The following is a 19,229-nucleotide window of genomic DNA, read 5'->3' as shown; positions in this document are numbered from 1 at the left end:
AGGAATGATCCATCCCCTCAAAAAAGGAAATTAACATGTGGCTGGAGTCTTGATATAGTACAAACTCCTACTATGAGAGTAAACAATGAGAAGTGAGACCCTGTTTGAACCAGGTATTTCTGATACTTCAGTAATTAACTGCACTCCACTCTCCTCCACTTCCAAGATGGAGCCTGAAGCAAACTCAGTGGTGGAATACCCTGTCACAATAGAAGCAACAAAAAACATATGAGCTTCCCAGATTAGGAGATTGCATGAAAATAAGTTTTTGCTGATATCTTTAGCTTTTATAGTATGTGTTTCCCACTGCATTTCTACTTCATCACTTCCCAGAGATACATCTGGGAGCTGGCCTGCACTAAGGCATCCAGGATAAAATTATGACTTTTTGAAACCTTTAATATTTGGTAATTCTTAGGTTTTTAGGTAGTTGACCATGTATAACGGATCCTTTTTAGTAACTTTATTTTCTTCCTAATAATTCAATTTGTAGAGCACATAGGATCTGAGTCTATTAAGACCAGTAACAGGCCTGGAACAAGGAAGAACCAAGTTTAAATCCAGCCTCAAACGCTTACTAGCTGTGTGACCCTGCTCAAGTCACTTAACCTCTGTTTGCCTCAGTTTCCTCATCTGTAAAATGGGGATAGCACCTACCTCTCATGGTTGTGTTGAGGATCAAATAAGATAATAATTGTAAAGTGCTTAGCACACTGCCTGGCATATACTAAGTGCTATATAAATGTTAGGTATCATTAGTAATTATTATCAGTTAGGCCAGTATGCTAAAGTAGGCCTATTGGCAAGTAAAATGTTTGTTGAATTGTATGGAATGTAATGGAAAATGGGCTGAGCCATCTATCAAAACCAGAGAAAACCTTGAGTTCGGCCTAACGAGAAATAAAACAAATTTTTTTAGTGAATAAAAAGAACTCATTGCATTTTAAAACTTCAAGATCTAAGTGACTAATACAAAACAAATAACTTTGACTTGACTTGGAGAATTAAAAACAGTCTATAAAAAGAGCAGTAAGACTTTTTACTTATTTTTTCAGCCCTATAAGAGTATATTAATGTGTTTAAAATCAGCTCAATTTTTTTCCCTAAGCCCTGAAATTTCCAAGCCTTTTTTTCCTGTACACCTAGCTAATAATCTTTCCCTGCCAATCCAGAGGGCTGAGCCCACCTGCAGATGGGCTATTTGCTCTATATAGACATAAAGCAGTAGAGTATTAACTGGAAGAGTTTTAATCTTTGAAGAAGTAAATCAAATCTTACAAGGCCCATTGCTATCAGGGCACCTTTTGAAACCTGGCAGAAAATGTTTCTTCCATAAAGACAGAAGAGAAAATCAATAACTATTAATTGAAGTCTATTTAAAAAAATGTGTTTTTTAAGCATCCACTATTCACCAGTCACTGTGGCAGAGATAGGCAATATCGAAGACCAAATAATATTCCCTGCCCTCAATGAACTTATATTCTACTGAACAAAAATAGCACATACGTAAGATGTGAATGCAGAAATACATGCAAAGTCCTTTGGGGGATGAAGAACATCAGGAATTAGAAGGAATTTAGAGGAAGGAATTAGAAGGCACCTCATGTATGAGCCATGAATGGCTATAAGCATTGCAAGTGATCAAGATGAGAAGGCAGAACATTTCAGCCTTTATACAGACTTAGAACAGGAGATAGAGTGTCATGTTTGGGGAAGCAAGTGGACCTGTTTGGTGGGAACTTAAAAGTATGTGAGGGGGAGGAATATGAAATCAATCTAGAAAAACTAAATTGGAGCCAAATTGTGAAGGGCTGGACATACCAAGCAGCAGTGTTTGTATTCTATTCTAGGCCAGTGAAGTTTTCTGAATGGGGTAATGGCATGGCTTTAGGAATGTCAGATTGATAGCTTAATGAAGGATGGATTGGAACAGTCAAAGACTAGAGGCAGGGAGAACAAATAGGAGGCTATTGCAACAGCCCACCTAAGGAATTGTAGCAGCCTGATCTAAAGAGAAGATTTAGAGAGAGTGTTCAGGAGGAAACATCAAAGAGCTACATTGAGGATGGGTAATTGAATAAAAGGAGAAAGTTGGAAATCAGGGACTTTGGGTTCTGTAAAGTGTGAGAAATTGGAATGTATGAAATATTTCTGCATAGACAGTACTACCTTCTCTGGTATCTAACAAAGGGCAGGGGAGAAAAATGCCTGATGAGTAGACAGGTATATAAAGATACCATGTTTAAGCACTGTTAAAAAAAAAAAAAAGGCCTGGTGCCATTTGGAAAGCTGGAATGTGTACCATGCTTCCTCTAGCTCATCATGCTGCTGACCACAAGTGAGCATTATAATCTAAATATGTGGCACTGGGTTATTCTCCATGGAATGGATTATAATATGGAATTTAGGCAAGTTCTGGAATTATAAGGAGAGAAAATGGACTTTCATTATAGCAATATCAGTCTTGATCACAATAATTAACATGACAGATTTGAAACAGGAAGGGATCTTAAAGGTCATTTAATCCGACTTCCTCATGTTAAATATATGGAAACTGAGGCCCAGAGAAGCTAACATGACTACCAGAAGTAGAGCTGGGATTTTAATCCTGGCCCTCCAAACTTAAATCCAATGATTTCCCCACAGTATAACATTGTTTATCAAGTAAGAATTTTCTAACTATGGTAAGTTGTCATTAGACGTAGAACAACTATACCTTTTAGGATATTAAATATATCCACCAAAGAGTTTGAAAAAATTTGTGTGTGGTTGTTTGGGGACAGAACTGACTGAAAACAGACTGGTTCACTAGATGAACTGTATATTAAGCTAAAAGATTTTGAGGACAAGACTTTATCCTGTTTCATCTTTGTATTGTGCCTTGTAGTGCCTTGTGCATTGAAGGCACTTATACTTGTTTTTGTTTTTATTTCCAATGAAATTGAATGGGTTCCTCTTCAACCATGGGATGCTGTGAATCTAACTATTCTCTGACAAATAAGCTCAGAGCGAAAGTTCTTTCGGTGATCATTTGGAGTATTGCTTTTTCCCCCTACGACATAAAGCAGTAAGAGCAAGATTGCAATATTATGCAAAGAGAAGAATTCCTAGAAATGTCCTTTCTCTTGCAGAGGAGAAGGAAACAGCAATCAGAAAATAGCCATTTGTACAAACTCACTACCCAAAATCCTATTAATTTTCTTATTTTTGTTATTTAATCTGCAAGCATCTGTACAAACTAAATATATATAAATGCATACGTGCAAGCTAAATACAATATAGCCTGGCAGAGTACTAGAAATGAGAGCATTGGACTGGGAGTTAGCAGGCTGTGTTCTAGAGTTAGAGTTTTAAAGCTGAAAGAGGCTTCAGAGGTCAGCTTGTGCCACCCTCTCATTTTGCAAGTGAAGAAATTGAGGCCAAAGAGATTAAATGTCCCATTTGTGATCACAAAATGAGTAGTAGCCCCAAGACTTCAGCCCAGGTCCCTTGGCTCAAAGTCTCAATATTCTTCCCATTACATACTGCTCCTAATCTTCGATTATCCTCCTAAGACCTGTATTCTGTTCTGTAAAATCAGGGGCTGGGCTAATTATTCTCAAGTCTCTGAGCTCCAAAATTCTGATGAATCCATAAGAGACAGGAAAGAGGCAGAAGACTTCGGTTCAAATCTGGGCTCTGCCATTGTGACCTTAGGCAAGTTGCTTTACTTTTGTATCTCAGTTCCTCACTTATAAAATAAGTAGATTATAATAGGTGCCTTCTAAGGTCCTTTTCAGCACTAAAACCATGATCCAAGGAAGTGTGGCCAAATTTTAAAATTACTTTTTTTTAGAATAATATTTTATTTTTTACCCCAATTACATGTAAAGGCAATTTTTAACATTTTAAAAAAATTTTTGAATTTCATATCCCCCCCTCCCTTCTCTCTCCCTGAGAAGGCAAGAATTAGGAATAGATTATACATATACAGTCATGCAAAACATATTTCCATTTTAGCCCTGTGGTGAAAGAAAACACAGACAAAAAAAAACATGAAAAAATAAAGAAAGTGAAAAATAGAATTGTTCAATCTGCATTCAGACTCCGTGAGTTATTTCTCTGGATATAGATAGCATTTTTTGTCACGAGTCCTTTGAAATTATCTTGGGTCATTGTATTGCTGAGAATAGCTAAGTCTTTCACAGTCGATCATCATACGATATTGCTGTTACTGCATCCAGTGTTCTCCTGGTTCTGCTCACTTCACTTTGCATCAGTTCTTATAAGTCTTTCCAGGTTTTTTTGAAATCAGCCTATTCATCATTTCTTATAGCATAATAGTATTTCATTACAGTCATTTACAAGAACTTGTTCATTCCCCAGTTGATGGGCATGCCCTCATTAAAATTACTTAATATAACATTCATGTTGAGGCAGCATAGGAAACAGTGTAGTATCAAGAAAACCTATATTTGATGTCTTCTTTTGACACATACCAATTGTGTGACAATAGGCAAACTATTTAACCTCTCAGTGGCCCCAGATAGCACCAGGACAATAAGTAACAGATAAGTTGCTGATCTTCATCATTGGCAGGAGGATGGGGGTGTGGGAGGGGGTGGTGTTAGCGTTCCACACTGGGAATTTCCCACAATGATGAAATACCCAGATATGGACCAAAAACAAAACCAAAAAAAGGTTGAGGCCTCACAGATTGCAGCTTGATATGCCAACATAAGTGTGAGCTGAGATTGAATTTTAAAATTGTCCTTGTTGTTGTTCCAAGCACATATTGATTAAATTGCTTTGTTATTTTAATTTATTTTTTTAAAGTTTAGTACATCTTGCTTCATCTATGAGAGGTTTTTTGAATGTATATTGATTACTAAATGAAGATGATTGTTTTATCTCTTTCTCTTTAAAACAAATATTTAGATCATCTATACTAGGTTAGAGTTAATTGAGATATCTTGATATCTCATGTTTTTTTGTTATAATTTCAGAATTTGTTTGGCAGCAATAGCCTGGATGGAGGAAGTAGTCCAATGGTAAAGCCTAAAGGAGACAAACAAGTGGAATACCTAGACCTAGATTTAGACTCTGGGAAATCAACACCACCACGAAAGGTAAATGAAACTGATATATTAGGGAAATACAGAAACTAAATGCAGTTTGCAAACCTGAAAAAAAGAGACATTTCACCTGAAGAGATGTTGGCAGCAAGCATAAGATAGGCTAAAGGAGTATGCTTTTGTCTTTTTTTTTATTAGAAATTTCATATTTGATTTTGATGCAGTGTCTGTCACATAGTATGTGCTTAATAAATACTTCTTAATTGATTGATAAAGATTATGAATACTTAATATAGGTAGATGGTCAGATTTTCCTGCCACTATATTCTCCCCTTTCTACCTCTATCCCCCTCCAGGTCCTTCAGGGCAAGGGATATTTATTTTTAGCTTTATATCACCAGAATTTGGTGCTGTACCTTACGTGTAGTAAACATGTAATAAATTTTTGTTGGATGGAATTGAATTTTTTTTTATTAATTTATTTTGGTTTATCAACAGTCACTTCCATAAGCTTTTGAGTTTCAAATTTTTCTCCCCATTCCTCCCTAAGATGGCGCACAGTCTGATATAGGCTATACGTATATATTCTTATTAAACATATTTTCATATTAGTGATGTTGTAAGGAAGAATTAGAACCAATAGGAGGAACCACCAGAAAGAGGAAAAAAACACAACAGAAAAGAAAAAAAATAGCAAATAGTATGCTTCGATCTGCATTCATGTTCCATAGTTCTTTCTTTGGATGTGGATAGCATTTTCCATCATATGACCTTTGGAGATGTCTTAGATCCTTGCATTGCTGAGAAAGGCTAAGTCTATCAATGTTAGTCATCGCACAGCGTGGCTGGTACCTTGTACAACATTCTCCTGGTTCTACTCACGTCACTCAGCATCAGACCATACAAGTCTTGAAATTGAATTCTTATAATGCACTTAGTAGTAAGGGGATATCCAAGAGAGAGAGAGAGAGAGAGAGAGAGAGAGAGAGAGAGAGAGAGAGAAGGTAATTTTGATAAATCTAGGGAGGTTCCCAGAACAAATTGTTGAGGATCAGTGCCTTTCTAGAATGTATTTAGTTGGCTGGTCTTCATGTAACAATTTGTCTCTTGTTTCTTAAGCAGGCTCTCTAGCAGATGACCTTGTTTTTCTCTTAGTCCCAATGTGTATTTGTTTAGCTCTCTCCTTTCTCTTTCTCATTTTTTTTTCTTTCTTTGCCTTCAAGCAAAAGAGCAGTGGCTCTGGTAGCAGTGTGGCCGATGAGAGAGTGGACTATGTTGTGGTTGACCAGCAGAAGACATTGGCACTGAAGAGTACCCGAGAAGCTTGGACTGATGGGAGACAGTCTACAGAATCTGAAACTCCAACCAAGAGTGTCAAATGAAGATACTTCTCCAGCTGCCTTCCAAGAACAGAAGAAACCAGAGTTCTCAAGATAATTCCTGGTAACATATGGTACAGAGCCACATCCGCAGCAGTGTTTGACCGAAGAGGACTTGACTGTTCAACTCTGGATAGACCCTTGAAATTAATGGAGTTGAAGTCAATGGACATTTCAGACAAAATCAAGCAATTGATTACCCTAAATGGTGCTTTGTGGTATCTGAACAAATTACACAATGTAAATAACATAGAAAAATAGTATTGTTTAGCTCCCAGAAAAACATTTGTTCTCCAGTTAATACATTTGTAGTATTACTATATTTATGCACTTTTTCAGTTAAAATATGGGTTCAGGTATTCCCAGATAATGTACCTTAACGCAGTTCTTTTGGGAGTTCTCATTTTTCCTCACGCTATTCTAAATAACAAGTCTAGGTTAATTAAGCTACATGTAGAGTGGAAATTGGTGTCTAAACTTCACTTGTCCATTTTAAAGTGCATTAGAAGTAGATTCACAACTTAATTGACTACCTGAAACTTTAAATGGTAAACAGTAGTTTGCTACATTTTTTTAATTTAATGCAAAGCATAATTAGGGGCTTACCATTTGCCCTCCTAACACATATGCTATAAGTTAATAATAATGAACCATACTGGATTTAGGGCCTACTATTCTTCCTTAGACACATTTAGTTTAGCAGCGGAATTTCTGTTGTTTTTTGTTTTTGTTAATGACAGTGTTTGGGGTGCATTGGGTGAAGATTCTGCAGGGTAGGATCTTGCACTTTTAAAAACTCAATAATTAAATATCAAGTTAGCCTGCAAACCACTGAGGGCATGCCGTAATGTTATGATTCACATTTATTAACATGTATTGATCTTTACATTATTTACAAAAGGTAAACAATATATAAATAATCAGGTACGTACAAAGCACTGCTGTGCTAATCACACTGATCAGGTTTAGACAGTGAGCTTTTAGTCTTACTTAGAAGTCCTGGTATTTGGTTTCCAACTTGAAATTAATGGGACAATTGACATTCACTGTTAGTACTAGTAACATACTGTGATTTTTTAAGTAGACAGTAATACAGATTTATTATTCAATGAATGGAAATAACTATGTTTTGACACCATAGTGCCCTTTCTATGAACTTTTATTTTACTTAATCTTCTTCTTGGCCTTATATTTAAATCCCTATGCAACTGATATTTTATATATATACATTTTTTTAAAAGAACAGATGCTGTTATGTAAGTAATTGCCATGTGTGACACCTGTTGCTTTTCCAGTAGAGGATGTAAAGGTTTTTTGTACTGTGATTTTTATTCACTGCCCCAATTCCAGGTATACTTGGAGCCTCAGTCTAACATGACTTGCTAGAATGGGGAATTCAGCTTTGGGCACCCATAATTAGGTTTGTTCTTGAGAGCACCAGAAGAACTTCGAGATAACATTATCTCTCATCTTAAACTTGGTCCTGTACCATGAGTACCAAGGTGATGGCATTAAAGTCAGACTACAATGTATTAACCTGCCTTGGTTTAGAAACATGATTTAGTTATCAGGAGGAAACTACCATCTTTACCTAATGGACATATATAAGGCCTAGTATATATGGAATGAAAAGTACTAACATGGAGGAGGGAGAGCAAAAGAGGAAGAGAGAAGACTAAGTCCCCAGCTGTAAGACATCTCTCCCTTCTTGTATCCAGATCTCTGACTGTTGCCTCATTAAACGATTGTGTCCTGTTTTCTAGCATGTTGGCCTTACTACTGTGCCTAATCAGCTTAGTGGATTTTTCCCCTTCAATCCACAGTGTATAAATTATCCTAATAAGGTGGCTTGTAGAACTAGTAACATTTTGATGCTTTCAATGTTTGCTTCTTTTTGGAAAAAAAAAACCACAAAAAACTAAAACAACAAAAAACTAAACCCGGGACATACTTTATAAGATGATTTTAAAAAATAAATCAGATTGTTCAAGAGTGATGTGTTAACCTGTTTTGCCATGGAACCATAAAATAAAGGCTAAGTGCTATGAAATGTGCCTAAACTACCCAAACATAGTTAGTTGGTCTGTGAAAATACTAAATTGTGTTGCCTGGTACATGTGATTTAAATCTTAAAACATTTTCAAGGAGAAGTTAAAGATAACTGAGAAATAGGAACTGTATGGTATTTTTTCAATTGTGTCTAAGATCTCAAGCTATGGTGAAAAAATGTGATAGTTTCTTTTCTGCATAACTTTGTCAAGTTATTCATTATTTCCCCTAGGAATGCAGCACTCCCAGCACATCATAGTTGTGAGTGTTTTCCCATCACGCAGGGTGAGCACTTGGTACTTGAAATATTTTAGGAAGACAGTTTGCTGTAGGAAATTTAACATCCACTAAAAATTTTCTTGCCAATATTAAATGAAAACAGATGAAATTCTCCTGGAAAGTGAGTCTGGTGCTAAATCAATCAGTGGTATTGTGGAAGTCCAAGAACACTGTGCTGGCTTTGGGTATTTCAGCTGTCTTTTTTCCGCGTGATCAGTGTTCATAAAATGTTAAATATGTATTTTAAACATTAAAAATAATTTTGTTAATGTCTTGCTTTCTAAGCAACTACTACATGTCATGCAGGTGTCTGGTGTTTCAAAATTTAATCTTTATTTACATTTTTAAAAAAATCAAATTTTTACTCTCCTGACTTTCAAAGGATTTAAGCTATTTGAACCCACAGTGGGCATCTCTTAGTACAGTTTTTAAGCTGTCAGTGGTAATGTTTTTGTCTGTACTCCAGCCAATTCCATGTACACACAAATATATCAATACCACATGAACAACTGTGAGCAGAATAGAGAATACTACGCAGATACTCTGAGGTACATAGTTATATATAGGCACTTGTGACTTCTAATTAAAAAAAAAACTATATGCAACAGAAGTAATAACAGACCAAATTTAATTTGTTGTATAAATACTGCAGTGCACAATTCAATCATAATTCTCCCTGGCCTGGCTTTTTTTCCCCTCATACTAGGACAAATGAAGTTAGAATGGTTTTTGAAATATGTTAATTGTGAATGTTAGAAAGCTGAATATATAACATCAGTTTTATTCCCACCAGTGGAAAGTTACCATTGTATACCTTTGAATCTTAAAGGTTTATGGCTATGTAATATTTCTGGGATATGAAGTAGAACATGCCCAGCTGCTTCCAAACATCCTTAATGCCTCCTTATTTTTCCTCATTGAAAGTGCTGAAATAAGTATTTTATAGTGCTATGCAAAGCCTTTAACGTTTAGAAACAGTGAGAGATGGGATGATGGCTCTAGTTTTATGACTTGACCATGGACAGTGGAAGGGAAGGCCTACCAAGTAATGATGGGTAATATAAGTGTGAATGAACAAATCAAGCATATACATATATGTGTGTATGCCTATGTATTTATATATGTATATAAATATATGTATTTTTATACATATAATTTCCCATAACAGCACAGTTACTGTTAACAATATCCTCATTTTTATAAATGTTATGTGTGGTGTTGTCAGAAAAAAATTGTATTTCATAGCTATGATAAGATGAGCTTTGACCCAGTTTACTAACTGAATTTGGCATTTTTGCTTTAATCATTTTGTAGATGTATTTACACGGACATATCAGCAGTACCTCATAAAAATCTATACAAGAATTGCCATTCTGAGGAAGGCCAGCGGCCTGTTCAGTTCATTATTCTGTCTCTGACAGTATCTCTGGAGTTGTTGGTTTGTAGGGAGGCGGTGGTTGGCCTCTCTGAGGACAACCTCAGAAAGTTAGGAAGTACGATGTAACCACGATTCAATTCCCAATTCTCTGTCCTTTTCCAATATGTCTGCAGGTAAAGTTAGGCCATGTAATTCATGAATATTCTAGTCATTCACATGTAAATATGTTTCCTGAGAAGAAATTAATCTTTCCTGGTTGTGATGTAGAAACAAAGCTTCTGATTGCTATTTTGTTGAGAGGTCTCTTGGAGAACTACCCTGTTCACAGAAACTTAGGGGTAGTATGACTTCAGAAATGTTATGTATTTTAAAAGGTGGTTGAGTGACAGGTTACAGTTCCTTACTGTTGAGCTAATCTGGTAACATGTCCCTAAACTTAGCCATTTTAACACTAAGTAAAATTATTTTTCTTAAAGGTTATTAAAATAAATGGAAAACTGTAAAAAAAAAAACTCAAAGCAAAGTTTCCAAGCTTGTTTCTCTAATCTGTGTTTGGCCAAAGACCAGGTTTTTAAATTTTTTATTTTACTACTCTTGTTTTATTAAATTGCTGCCTCTGACAAGTTACATTTGTATGCTCTTGGTTTAGAGGGATTCTAAACATCCTGTTTTTTTCCACACTTCAAAAGCATGAATGTGAGCTTGCTTAGTATCCTTAGGGTTTGTTCGCGTGAATTTCACCTGTTTCAATGAAATGGTTTGACTATTGGGAAGAGTGATAAATTTTATGCCTTCTATACTTCTTACTCTTTATGAGAAGCTGCCTGCCTCATTTGATATAAGAATATAAGTATGTATAGCATGACCTACTTGCCAGCAATAATGAACAAAATGACCTTTCTGGGCCTGATTCTCAGGTCTGTGTGTTCCAGGGTAGTTGGTATCACTTAGTAAATTTTGTGTGTGTGTGTGTGTATGTGTGTGTGTGTGTGTGTGTACACACATATATATCAGTCTTGTAGAAAACAAAATGGTCCATTTTTCTCAGATATTTATACAGGTTTCAAAATATGGTTTTTTAAAAGTCATGTTAGGAGTAATAATTCCAAAGTTGTGTCATTATTGTTGTTTTCCCAGTATTGAGAACTTGGTGCATTTCCTGTAGTATCATAGATTGAAAGTTGTCTGGGAACTTAGAAGCCCTATGATCCAACCCTTAATTCCCACAGAAGGTAAATGACTAACCAAGGGTCATACAGGCAGAGGTAGGATTCAAAACCAGGCCTTCTGACTCCAAATCCATCATGCTTTCCACTGGAGCCAACCTCAGACTTTTGCTGTCATACTTTTCTTCCATAAGGTGGGCATTTAGGGGGAAATTTCCTATGAGAAAATGATGTGCTCAAGGAGAAACCAGTTTGATCAGAGGATCTCATCCAGGAGACAGTATATGATCAGTGAAAAAAAGGCTTGTGTTTCTACTTATAACCCAGAGAGCTGTCAGGTAGAGTAGAAAGGGCATTGGATTGCATATCAGAAGACCTCATTCCAAACTCATGTTCTGCTACATCCTACCTTTGAGACATTGGAAAAGGTCACAAAATTTTGGTCCTTGGTGTGTTTACATGAACTAGATGATGCTTTGATCCTGACTGGGTTTTAGTCTTGAATGTGTCACACTTTGATTTCAGCAGATCATTTCATCTCAATGACTTAGATTTGCCCACTATTTAAAAAAAAAAAAGTACAATCCTTTCTACTAATAAAGTTGTGTTTTTGAGGAAGATAAAATGGACAATTGTGGTTAGATAAAATTGAAAACCTTCTGCCCAAACACAATCAATGGAAGTAAAATTAGAAGTGGAAAAGTTAACTGAGAAAAAAATACTTATCTCAAATTTCCTTAAGATAAATAGGGAACTGATTCAAATATACATAAGAGTAAGGCTGTTCTCCAATAAATAAATGATCAAAGAATATGAACAGGCAGTTAAGGGAAGAAGCCCTGGCTGTCAAGAGCCACATAAAAAATACCCCAGATCACTGGAGAAATGCACATTGAAACTCTTCTGATGACCCAGCTCATACCCATCATACTGGTGAAAGTGACAGTTGTGCAGGGACCATGGGAGAACAGCTACACTATGGCACTATTTTTAGAGCTGTGAAATGGTCCAGCCATTCCATAAAATAGTTTGGAATTATGTCCCCAAAAGTCACTAAACTGTGCAGTAGTAAACAAGCTTGACTCAGACCAATCCTCTGGTAGTTTGGGGCCTATACTAGAACAAAATGAGACACTTGTAGGTTGTTCAGCAGTTATAAAAAGGAAGTATACTTCATCATAACACAGAAAGGATGTTCTACTAGGACATCATGGCTCCCCTTGTCTCTCCATAGAGAAACATCTATTTAGCAGGGTGAGGTAGCTCGACAGCCTTGAGACACCTACCAAGTCTGAGGGACACTGACTATTTGTGAGTGGGCCCTTTTATGTCCTCAGGTGACCAGGAAAGCCCTTGACAACATGACAAGAAGCAGTGAGGAAGCTCCTTCCATGGAGATGCCTCAAGAGAGATGTAGCTTGAGCTTTAGCCTTCTTGGTTGAGCAAATCTTGAAGACAGCTTCCTGGCCTTTCAGGTAAAGAACTAGCTTACCTTAGATGGAGAGGTGGAGGGAGGGGGTGGAGAGAAGGGGGAATCCTGGCAGATTTTGATATTATCACACGTGCAAACACTTTGACCTTGTAATGTCACTCTTAGGCTCCAAAGGGCAAGTCACTGGTACCCACAAATTCTGAAAGAAAACATTTGGGTAAAGCCTCTGGATTCCTGTAAAGGGAGAGACAAGAATTGTATCAGATGAGAAAGTAGGGATGAGGTGCAGATTGCACCAGTGGAAATAATGTCTGCATCAGGGAGATGCCAGATTGTACTCCAATCATAGCATTCCTTTTTTTTTTTTTTGAGGCAATCAGGGTTAAGTGACTTGCCCAGAGTCACACAGTTAGTGTTATGTGTCTGAAGTCAGATTTGAACTCGGGTCCTCCTGACTCCAGGGTCAGTGCTCTATCCACTGCACCACCTAGCTGCTCCAGCATTCCTTTCTATAAGGCTTTACAGGTGCAGAGTAGAGACCCCACCTGTTAGTGGAAGTTGAAGTGAGAGGAAGCTCAGTGAGGAAAGGAGGCTGAAAGGTACCACAGAGGATACAGGGCTGGATTTCAGCTTTGGAGGATAAAACAATAAGTTTAATTGATATAAGGCTTTATAGTTAATGAAGTGGATTTCATATGTGCTATATTAGCTCCTTTGGATCTTCATAACCTGCTCCTTGATGTAGATAACAATTATTATTCTCATCTTCCAGATAATACAATTTGAGGCCCAGAGTAGGAGTGACTTGCCCTAGGTCATTCTGCTTGCTAGAGGCACGGAAACCTGACCAGAGCAGAGCTAGGCCTCAGACCCTAAGGCCTTCTGATTCCAAGTCCACTTTTCATTACACCACCACATTGCCTGGATTGGGTATGGGGAGGGGAGGGCTTTTTAGTGGAGGGTCACAGTGAAGGAATGGAAGTGAAAATGAACATGGCGAATTCACAGGAGAGAAGAATAGTTCATGTTGAGAAATAGTGGGGAACAAATTTGGGTATGGTGAGGCCAGGTGTTAGAATTCACTGGAAGCTGGGCAGAGAAGCTGCAATTTAGCACATCATCCAGTATGACACAGTGGAAATACTATTGCATTTGGGTGAGAAGACATTCAAGTCCTGGCTGTCTTGCTTAGTACCTCTTAGTTTGGAAAGTTGCTTCTCTCTGGGCTCCCAATTTCTTCTTTCTGTGCTGTGAAGGAGTAGATTTTTAGATCTAAGTTCTATAATCTAAAACCTATGGCACTTAACACTTCAAGGATCCAGGATTTTTCTCATGTGGGTAAAAAGCAGTTCACAAACACTGCTCTGCCTTAATAGATGGACTTTGGGAGTTGTGGTAAAAAATGGACCACCCTGTGGCCAACCTAGTCATGAGCCTGTCTGAATTTAGACCACTTCAGATATAAAATTTATCACTGGGAAAAACTGCTAAAGTTTATTCTCTATTGGTGTAACCTTTGAAAACCTAGGCTGAGCGTGCCAGGATGAGACACTAGAATAGGACTTGCATGGAGTATGATTACTAAATATAAGCATGGGTACAATAAAAAGTAGGAGCAAGAGAATTACCTAGATACTGACAAATACTTGCTATATTCCCCAGTTACTAATCCATTCTCATTCTAACAGTGGATTTCCTTAACAATCTTCAATTCACCCTGAATCTTCTCTTCAGGTTCTAAGCTTTACAGACCCAGTTTTCTAGAGTCCTAATGGGGACACATACAAAAGTCAAGTCAACAAGCATTCAATAAGGACCTACTATGTGTTAAGCACCTGGAGACACAAAAAAAGGCAATACAGTTCCTCATAATCTAATGCAAACAATTATGTACAGATATTTACAGGATAAACTAGATATGATCTGAGAGGGAAGGAGTAGATTTAAAGGGCATAGGGAAAGGTTTCTTACAGCAGATGCAGAAGGATTTTAACTGAGACTTGAAGGAAACCAGAGAAACCCAAGAGTCAGAGACAAGGAAGGAGAAAGAATTCTAGCCAAGAGGAAGAGCAAAAGCCCTACTAAAGTTGCGCAACTCTGGCCTCATCAGGGGTGTACTGACCTAAGATCAAATCTTATCACAGACACACTAACTATGACCCTGGATAAGTCACATAACACCTTTCAGACGCAGTTACCTCCTCCATAAAATGGAGGTGGTAGTACAATAGCATGTCTGTCCCAAGGTTGTTGTGCCAAAAACAAAATGTATGTCAAATGCTTTGCAAACCCTCAAGCACTAACTCTATGCTAGCTTTAAAACACACACACACACACACACACACACTCACACCCCTTGTTAATGAGATGATTTCTTCCAAACCCCTCTCTGCTCAGTCCTACCCCATCCCAACCTCTTCCCTGTTTCCCCTCTTTGCATAAATAAGCTGCTTTGGAGTTCCTAAATTCCATCTTCTGACTACTTGTGTTCTGTCTTCCTTGTGAGAGAGAGAAGGGCAGAAAGATCATGAGGGAACGTTTCCCATGATTAGTTCCCCCCGAGCACTCCCAAATTGGACTGCTAGCTTGTCAGTCAAACCTCTCTCTCTCTTCTAACAGGTGGAATCAGTATTTAGTTTTGTCCACTGAACTCTGGCTTTTTCCAGTCTGCTTCTGCCAAAGCAGATTTAGAACTAGAATAGGCCTTAACAATCTAGGCAATAGATTGGTATGTATCTAATAGATTCAAATATATCCAATGTCCTGTTTTACAGAGAAGGAAGAAGGCTCTTAATATGGGTAGGTGAATTGTCCAAGGTCACATTGGGTGGTAAATAACAGAATCAGATTCATATAATCACAGATTTAGAGCTGGAAGGAGCCTTAAAGGTAGTTGCCCTCAGTTTAGTAATCAGCAAGTAAAGATCCTAAGAGGTGAAATGATTGGAAGTAGAAAGGATGGGAGGAAGAATTTGAACCCAGGCCAGCTGAGTCTAGGTGCCACTTTCTCTTTCTCTGCTGCCAGACACGTTGCTTCTCCAGCCCCAGATCTAATTTCTTTTGACCACACCACGCATGGCACTTCTGGGACATTCCACCCATGTTCACAGCATCAGTTTTCATCTCCCTTCAGATATCTCCCAGCTCTAGCTGCCGACCCACCTCTGGACCTGTTTTTTGAGCTCCTGTTGGATATCAGCACCAACTCAGACCAAACTCATTCTCTCTCACCTTCCCCCCTCCCAAAAAACCTCCACTGGTCCCCTTTCTGACTGTCTCCCTATTGCACTTCCTAACTTCCCTGGTTCCCACTATCCTCCCAGTCACTTCTGCTGAAAACTTCAAGCATCCTCAATTCTACCTCCTTTGGTGCCTCACATCCAATCAACTCTTATCTATTATACATCCTTTCCACTGCCATTGCTACTGCTCTATGGACAGCCATGGGCATTCCATGGCACAATGGATAAAACATCAGGCCTGGGGTCAGGAAGCTCTGAATTCAAATGCAGCCTTAGACACTTACTAGCTGTGTGACCCTGCACAAGCATCTTAACCTCTGTTTGCTTCAGTTTCCTCATCTGTAAAATGGGGGATAATAACATCACCTTCCTCTCAGGGTTGTTATGAGGAGCAAATGAGATAATAATTGCAAAGTTCTTAACATGGTGCCTAGCACACAGTGAAGGTGATATAAATGTTAGCTATAATAATGTTATACTTATTTCATAGTAATTTAATGATAATAATTATTTCTTCCTTGAACTGTCTCAGTAGCCTTCTCTTCCTCTCACTTCCAACTTCTTTGCCCTTCAGCCCATTCAGCCCACCCTACTCCATCTTAAACTTGAAATGTTCCTGAAATATAGCTCTGAATCCCTTCACTGAATAGGATGCCTCCTGACATTCAAGGACATTCATAATTTGCCTCCAACCATACCTTATTACCAGTCTTATCTCTGGTGCACTTATATTCTACCTAGTCTAACACCAGTTTTGTTTTTCCCAAAGGATGATTAAGCTCCTTGAGGAGCTCACCTTTTTTTTAACCCCTCATAAGACCTGCATAACAAAAGATGTTTGTTGAACAAATAAGTGAGAAATGAATGAATAAATTAATTGGATAAGCTACGCATTTCCCTTCTGAAATTTTTAATGGCACTGGAACTAAACTTTTTTTTTATAGTAATACAATAATACTAATATCTTTTTTGCTATCTATCTCACAGGCATCTTTGAAGAATAAATGATCAATGGGATTATTCTGAGTTGTTTAGAAGAATGTTAGGGTTTTTTTTTTTTTGGTTTGGTTAGGTTTTTTGGCTGGCATCAGCAATTTCACCAGTATAAGACAATGCTCTATGTAAAAATTCCCCAGGACAGTTAGGTGGTACAGTGGATAGAGTACTGGCCCTGGAGTCAGGAGGACCTGAGTTCAAATCTGGCCTCAGACATATGACACTCACCAGCTATGTGACTCTGGGTAAGTCACTTAACCCCAATTGCCTCATACAAAAAAAAAAAAAAAGAGAGGATCCACATTTTGGGGGCAGCTAAGTGGCACAGTGGATAGGGTGCCTGCCCTGGAGTCAGGAGGACCTGAGTTCAAATATGATCTCAGACCAGACATTTGACACTTACTAGCTGTGTGACCCTGGGCAAGTCACTTAACCCCAATTGCCTCACAAAGAAGAAGAAGAAAAAAGAAAATTCCCTCCACCAGTCAGTCAACAAGCATGTATGAAGTACTTACTATGCATCAGGAGCTAAGAATTACAACTATGAGCAAAAAGGAAGATAATGCCTTCCCTTGGGGATCTCATATTCTAGTGCAGGAAGACAACACATAAAAGGGAGCAGAGAAGGGCGAGAAAGGGAAGCGGAAGGGAAGACTGGATAGTAGCACAGCCAGGATGGGAATGCAGTTTGGCGACCCTTGCTGGGGCCCTTCTTCAAAATGGGTGATTGAGCTGTGATAATTTTAGTTAACAGAAGCACTGAGGTGTGACTTGTCCAAGTTCGTAAGTGGGACTTGAACCCATATCTGTTGATTCCGAGACTGGCTCTCTACCAGATTTGTCATGCTGCTTCCCATTAATTGCAATACTACTATTAATATGAATTGGGAGGAATCAAAAATCGATTTACCAGTAATCTCATGCATTGCCGATAACCAACAAGCATTTATTAAGTAGCCATTATATTTCAGGTACTGTGATGTGTGCCAGGATTATAAAACCAAAAATGAAATTCCCTGACTTTAAGACGCTTATATTTTATTGGGGGACACATATATACCCCCCCCAAAAAACCATAATTGGGAGAAAGAGAGAGAGAGAGAGAGAGAGAGAGGAGAGAGAGAGAGAGAGAGAGAGAGAGAGAGAGAGAGAGAGAGAGAGAGAGCTCTAGTAGTTGGGAGGTTGGGAAAGGCTTCATCTAGAACAGGGGTCAGCAAACTTTTTCTGTAAAGGGTCAGATAGTAAGTATTTTAGGCTTTGTGGGACAAGAGGCAAAATTAAGGATATTATGTAGGCACTTATATAACAAGAGAGAAAACAAATTTCTACAAATTTTTATTGTTTTGCAATAAATTTATTTTTATTTATTATTATTTAAATAAAATAAATAAATAAAATTTATTTTTTGTTAAAATTCAAAGTACAAGAAGAGTAATAATAATAAAGTATAATTTTTATTAATACAGGTCTACTAATGAGAAGAATGAAATTCTTTTGGGGAGGTAACATTTTGCTTAATTGGGGTTCAAAGTTAGTGTTTCCTATCAACAAAATCAATTACAAATGTCCATCTGTTAATGCTGAACTGTATGAGATTTTATGCGTTTCATTTTCAGAAGTATCTCCACACAGATAGATACTGGCAAAGGCTGATAAAAATCCAAAAGCATATGATTTTAGTTGTACATATTTGACTCTTAGAAGGCATTTGTAGAATTCTATAAGATATTTCTCTCAATATTTGCCCTTTAGCATGTCATTATATTTCAGATCAATCACTTCCAATTGAAGTTTAGGTGGAAGTTCCTCATCTGCACAATTAAATGTTTCTTGAAATATAACAATTTTTTTTTGTACTTGCACTGAGCTCTGAAAAATACTGCTGGAACTGTAGTTTGAGCTCAGAAAATATATCCACTACAAATTTGCGTAGGAATGGAGGGCTTACTTCTTAAGTGCATAAATAAGCTTGACATTACTTGTAATTTAAACAAAGTTAATTGTCATTAAATTGACTTTACCACAGTCTGATTTTCACATATAAACACTATTTTGCCTTGTAATTTTAGGTTGGATTCATTAAGAAGCATGAATTCTGCAGCAATAGCCAACTTCCAAAGCCATTCATTCAGTCAGTGTTTGATAAAAGTGGTTGAGGAAGAAAAATTTCAGTCTCAGCATTGAGCTCAAAAAATAAACTTTTTTCCTTCTTCTTGTTTTGACATAATGGGTATGCACCAATAATAATAATAAC

The 19,229-nt window shown here is 37.6% G+C and overlaps 1 protein-coding gene across 1 annotated transcript in view; it reads left to right on the top strand.

Moving 5' to 3' along the window:
* GAB1 (GRB2 associated binding protein 1) overlaps positions 1 to 10,766 on the top strand; it is a 188,598-nt gene extending 177,832 nt beyond the window's left edge. Inside the window, 2 exon segments of the mRNA XM_020989841.2 lie at positions 4,986 to 5,108; positions 6,278 to 10,766. Of these exon segments, the coding sequence (XP_020845500.1) occupies positions 4,986 to 5,108; positions 6,278 to 6,436 (282 nt within the window). The 3' untranslated portion in view covers positions 6,437 to 10,766.
* Positions 10,767 to 19,229: the final 8,463 nt, after the last annotated feature.

This window comes from Phascolarctos cinereus, unplaced genomic scaffold (assembly GCF_003287225.1).
Source record: "Phascolarctos cinereus isolate Bilbo 61053 unplaced genomic scaffold, phaCin_HiC Scaffold_9;HRSCAF=440, whole genome shotgun sequence".
Classification (NCBI taxonomy): domain Eukaryota; kingdom Metazoa; phylum Chordata; class Mammalia; order Diprotodontia; family Phascolarctidae; genus Phascolarctos; species Phascolarctos cinereus.
Note: the sequence above shows the minus strand (reverse complement) of the source record. Positions and strands in the feature narration are given on the sequence as shown.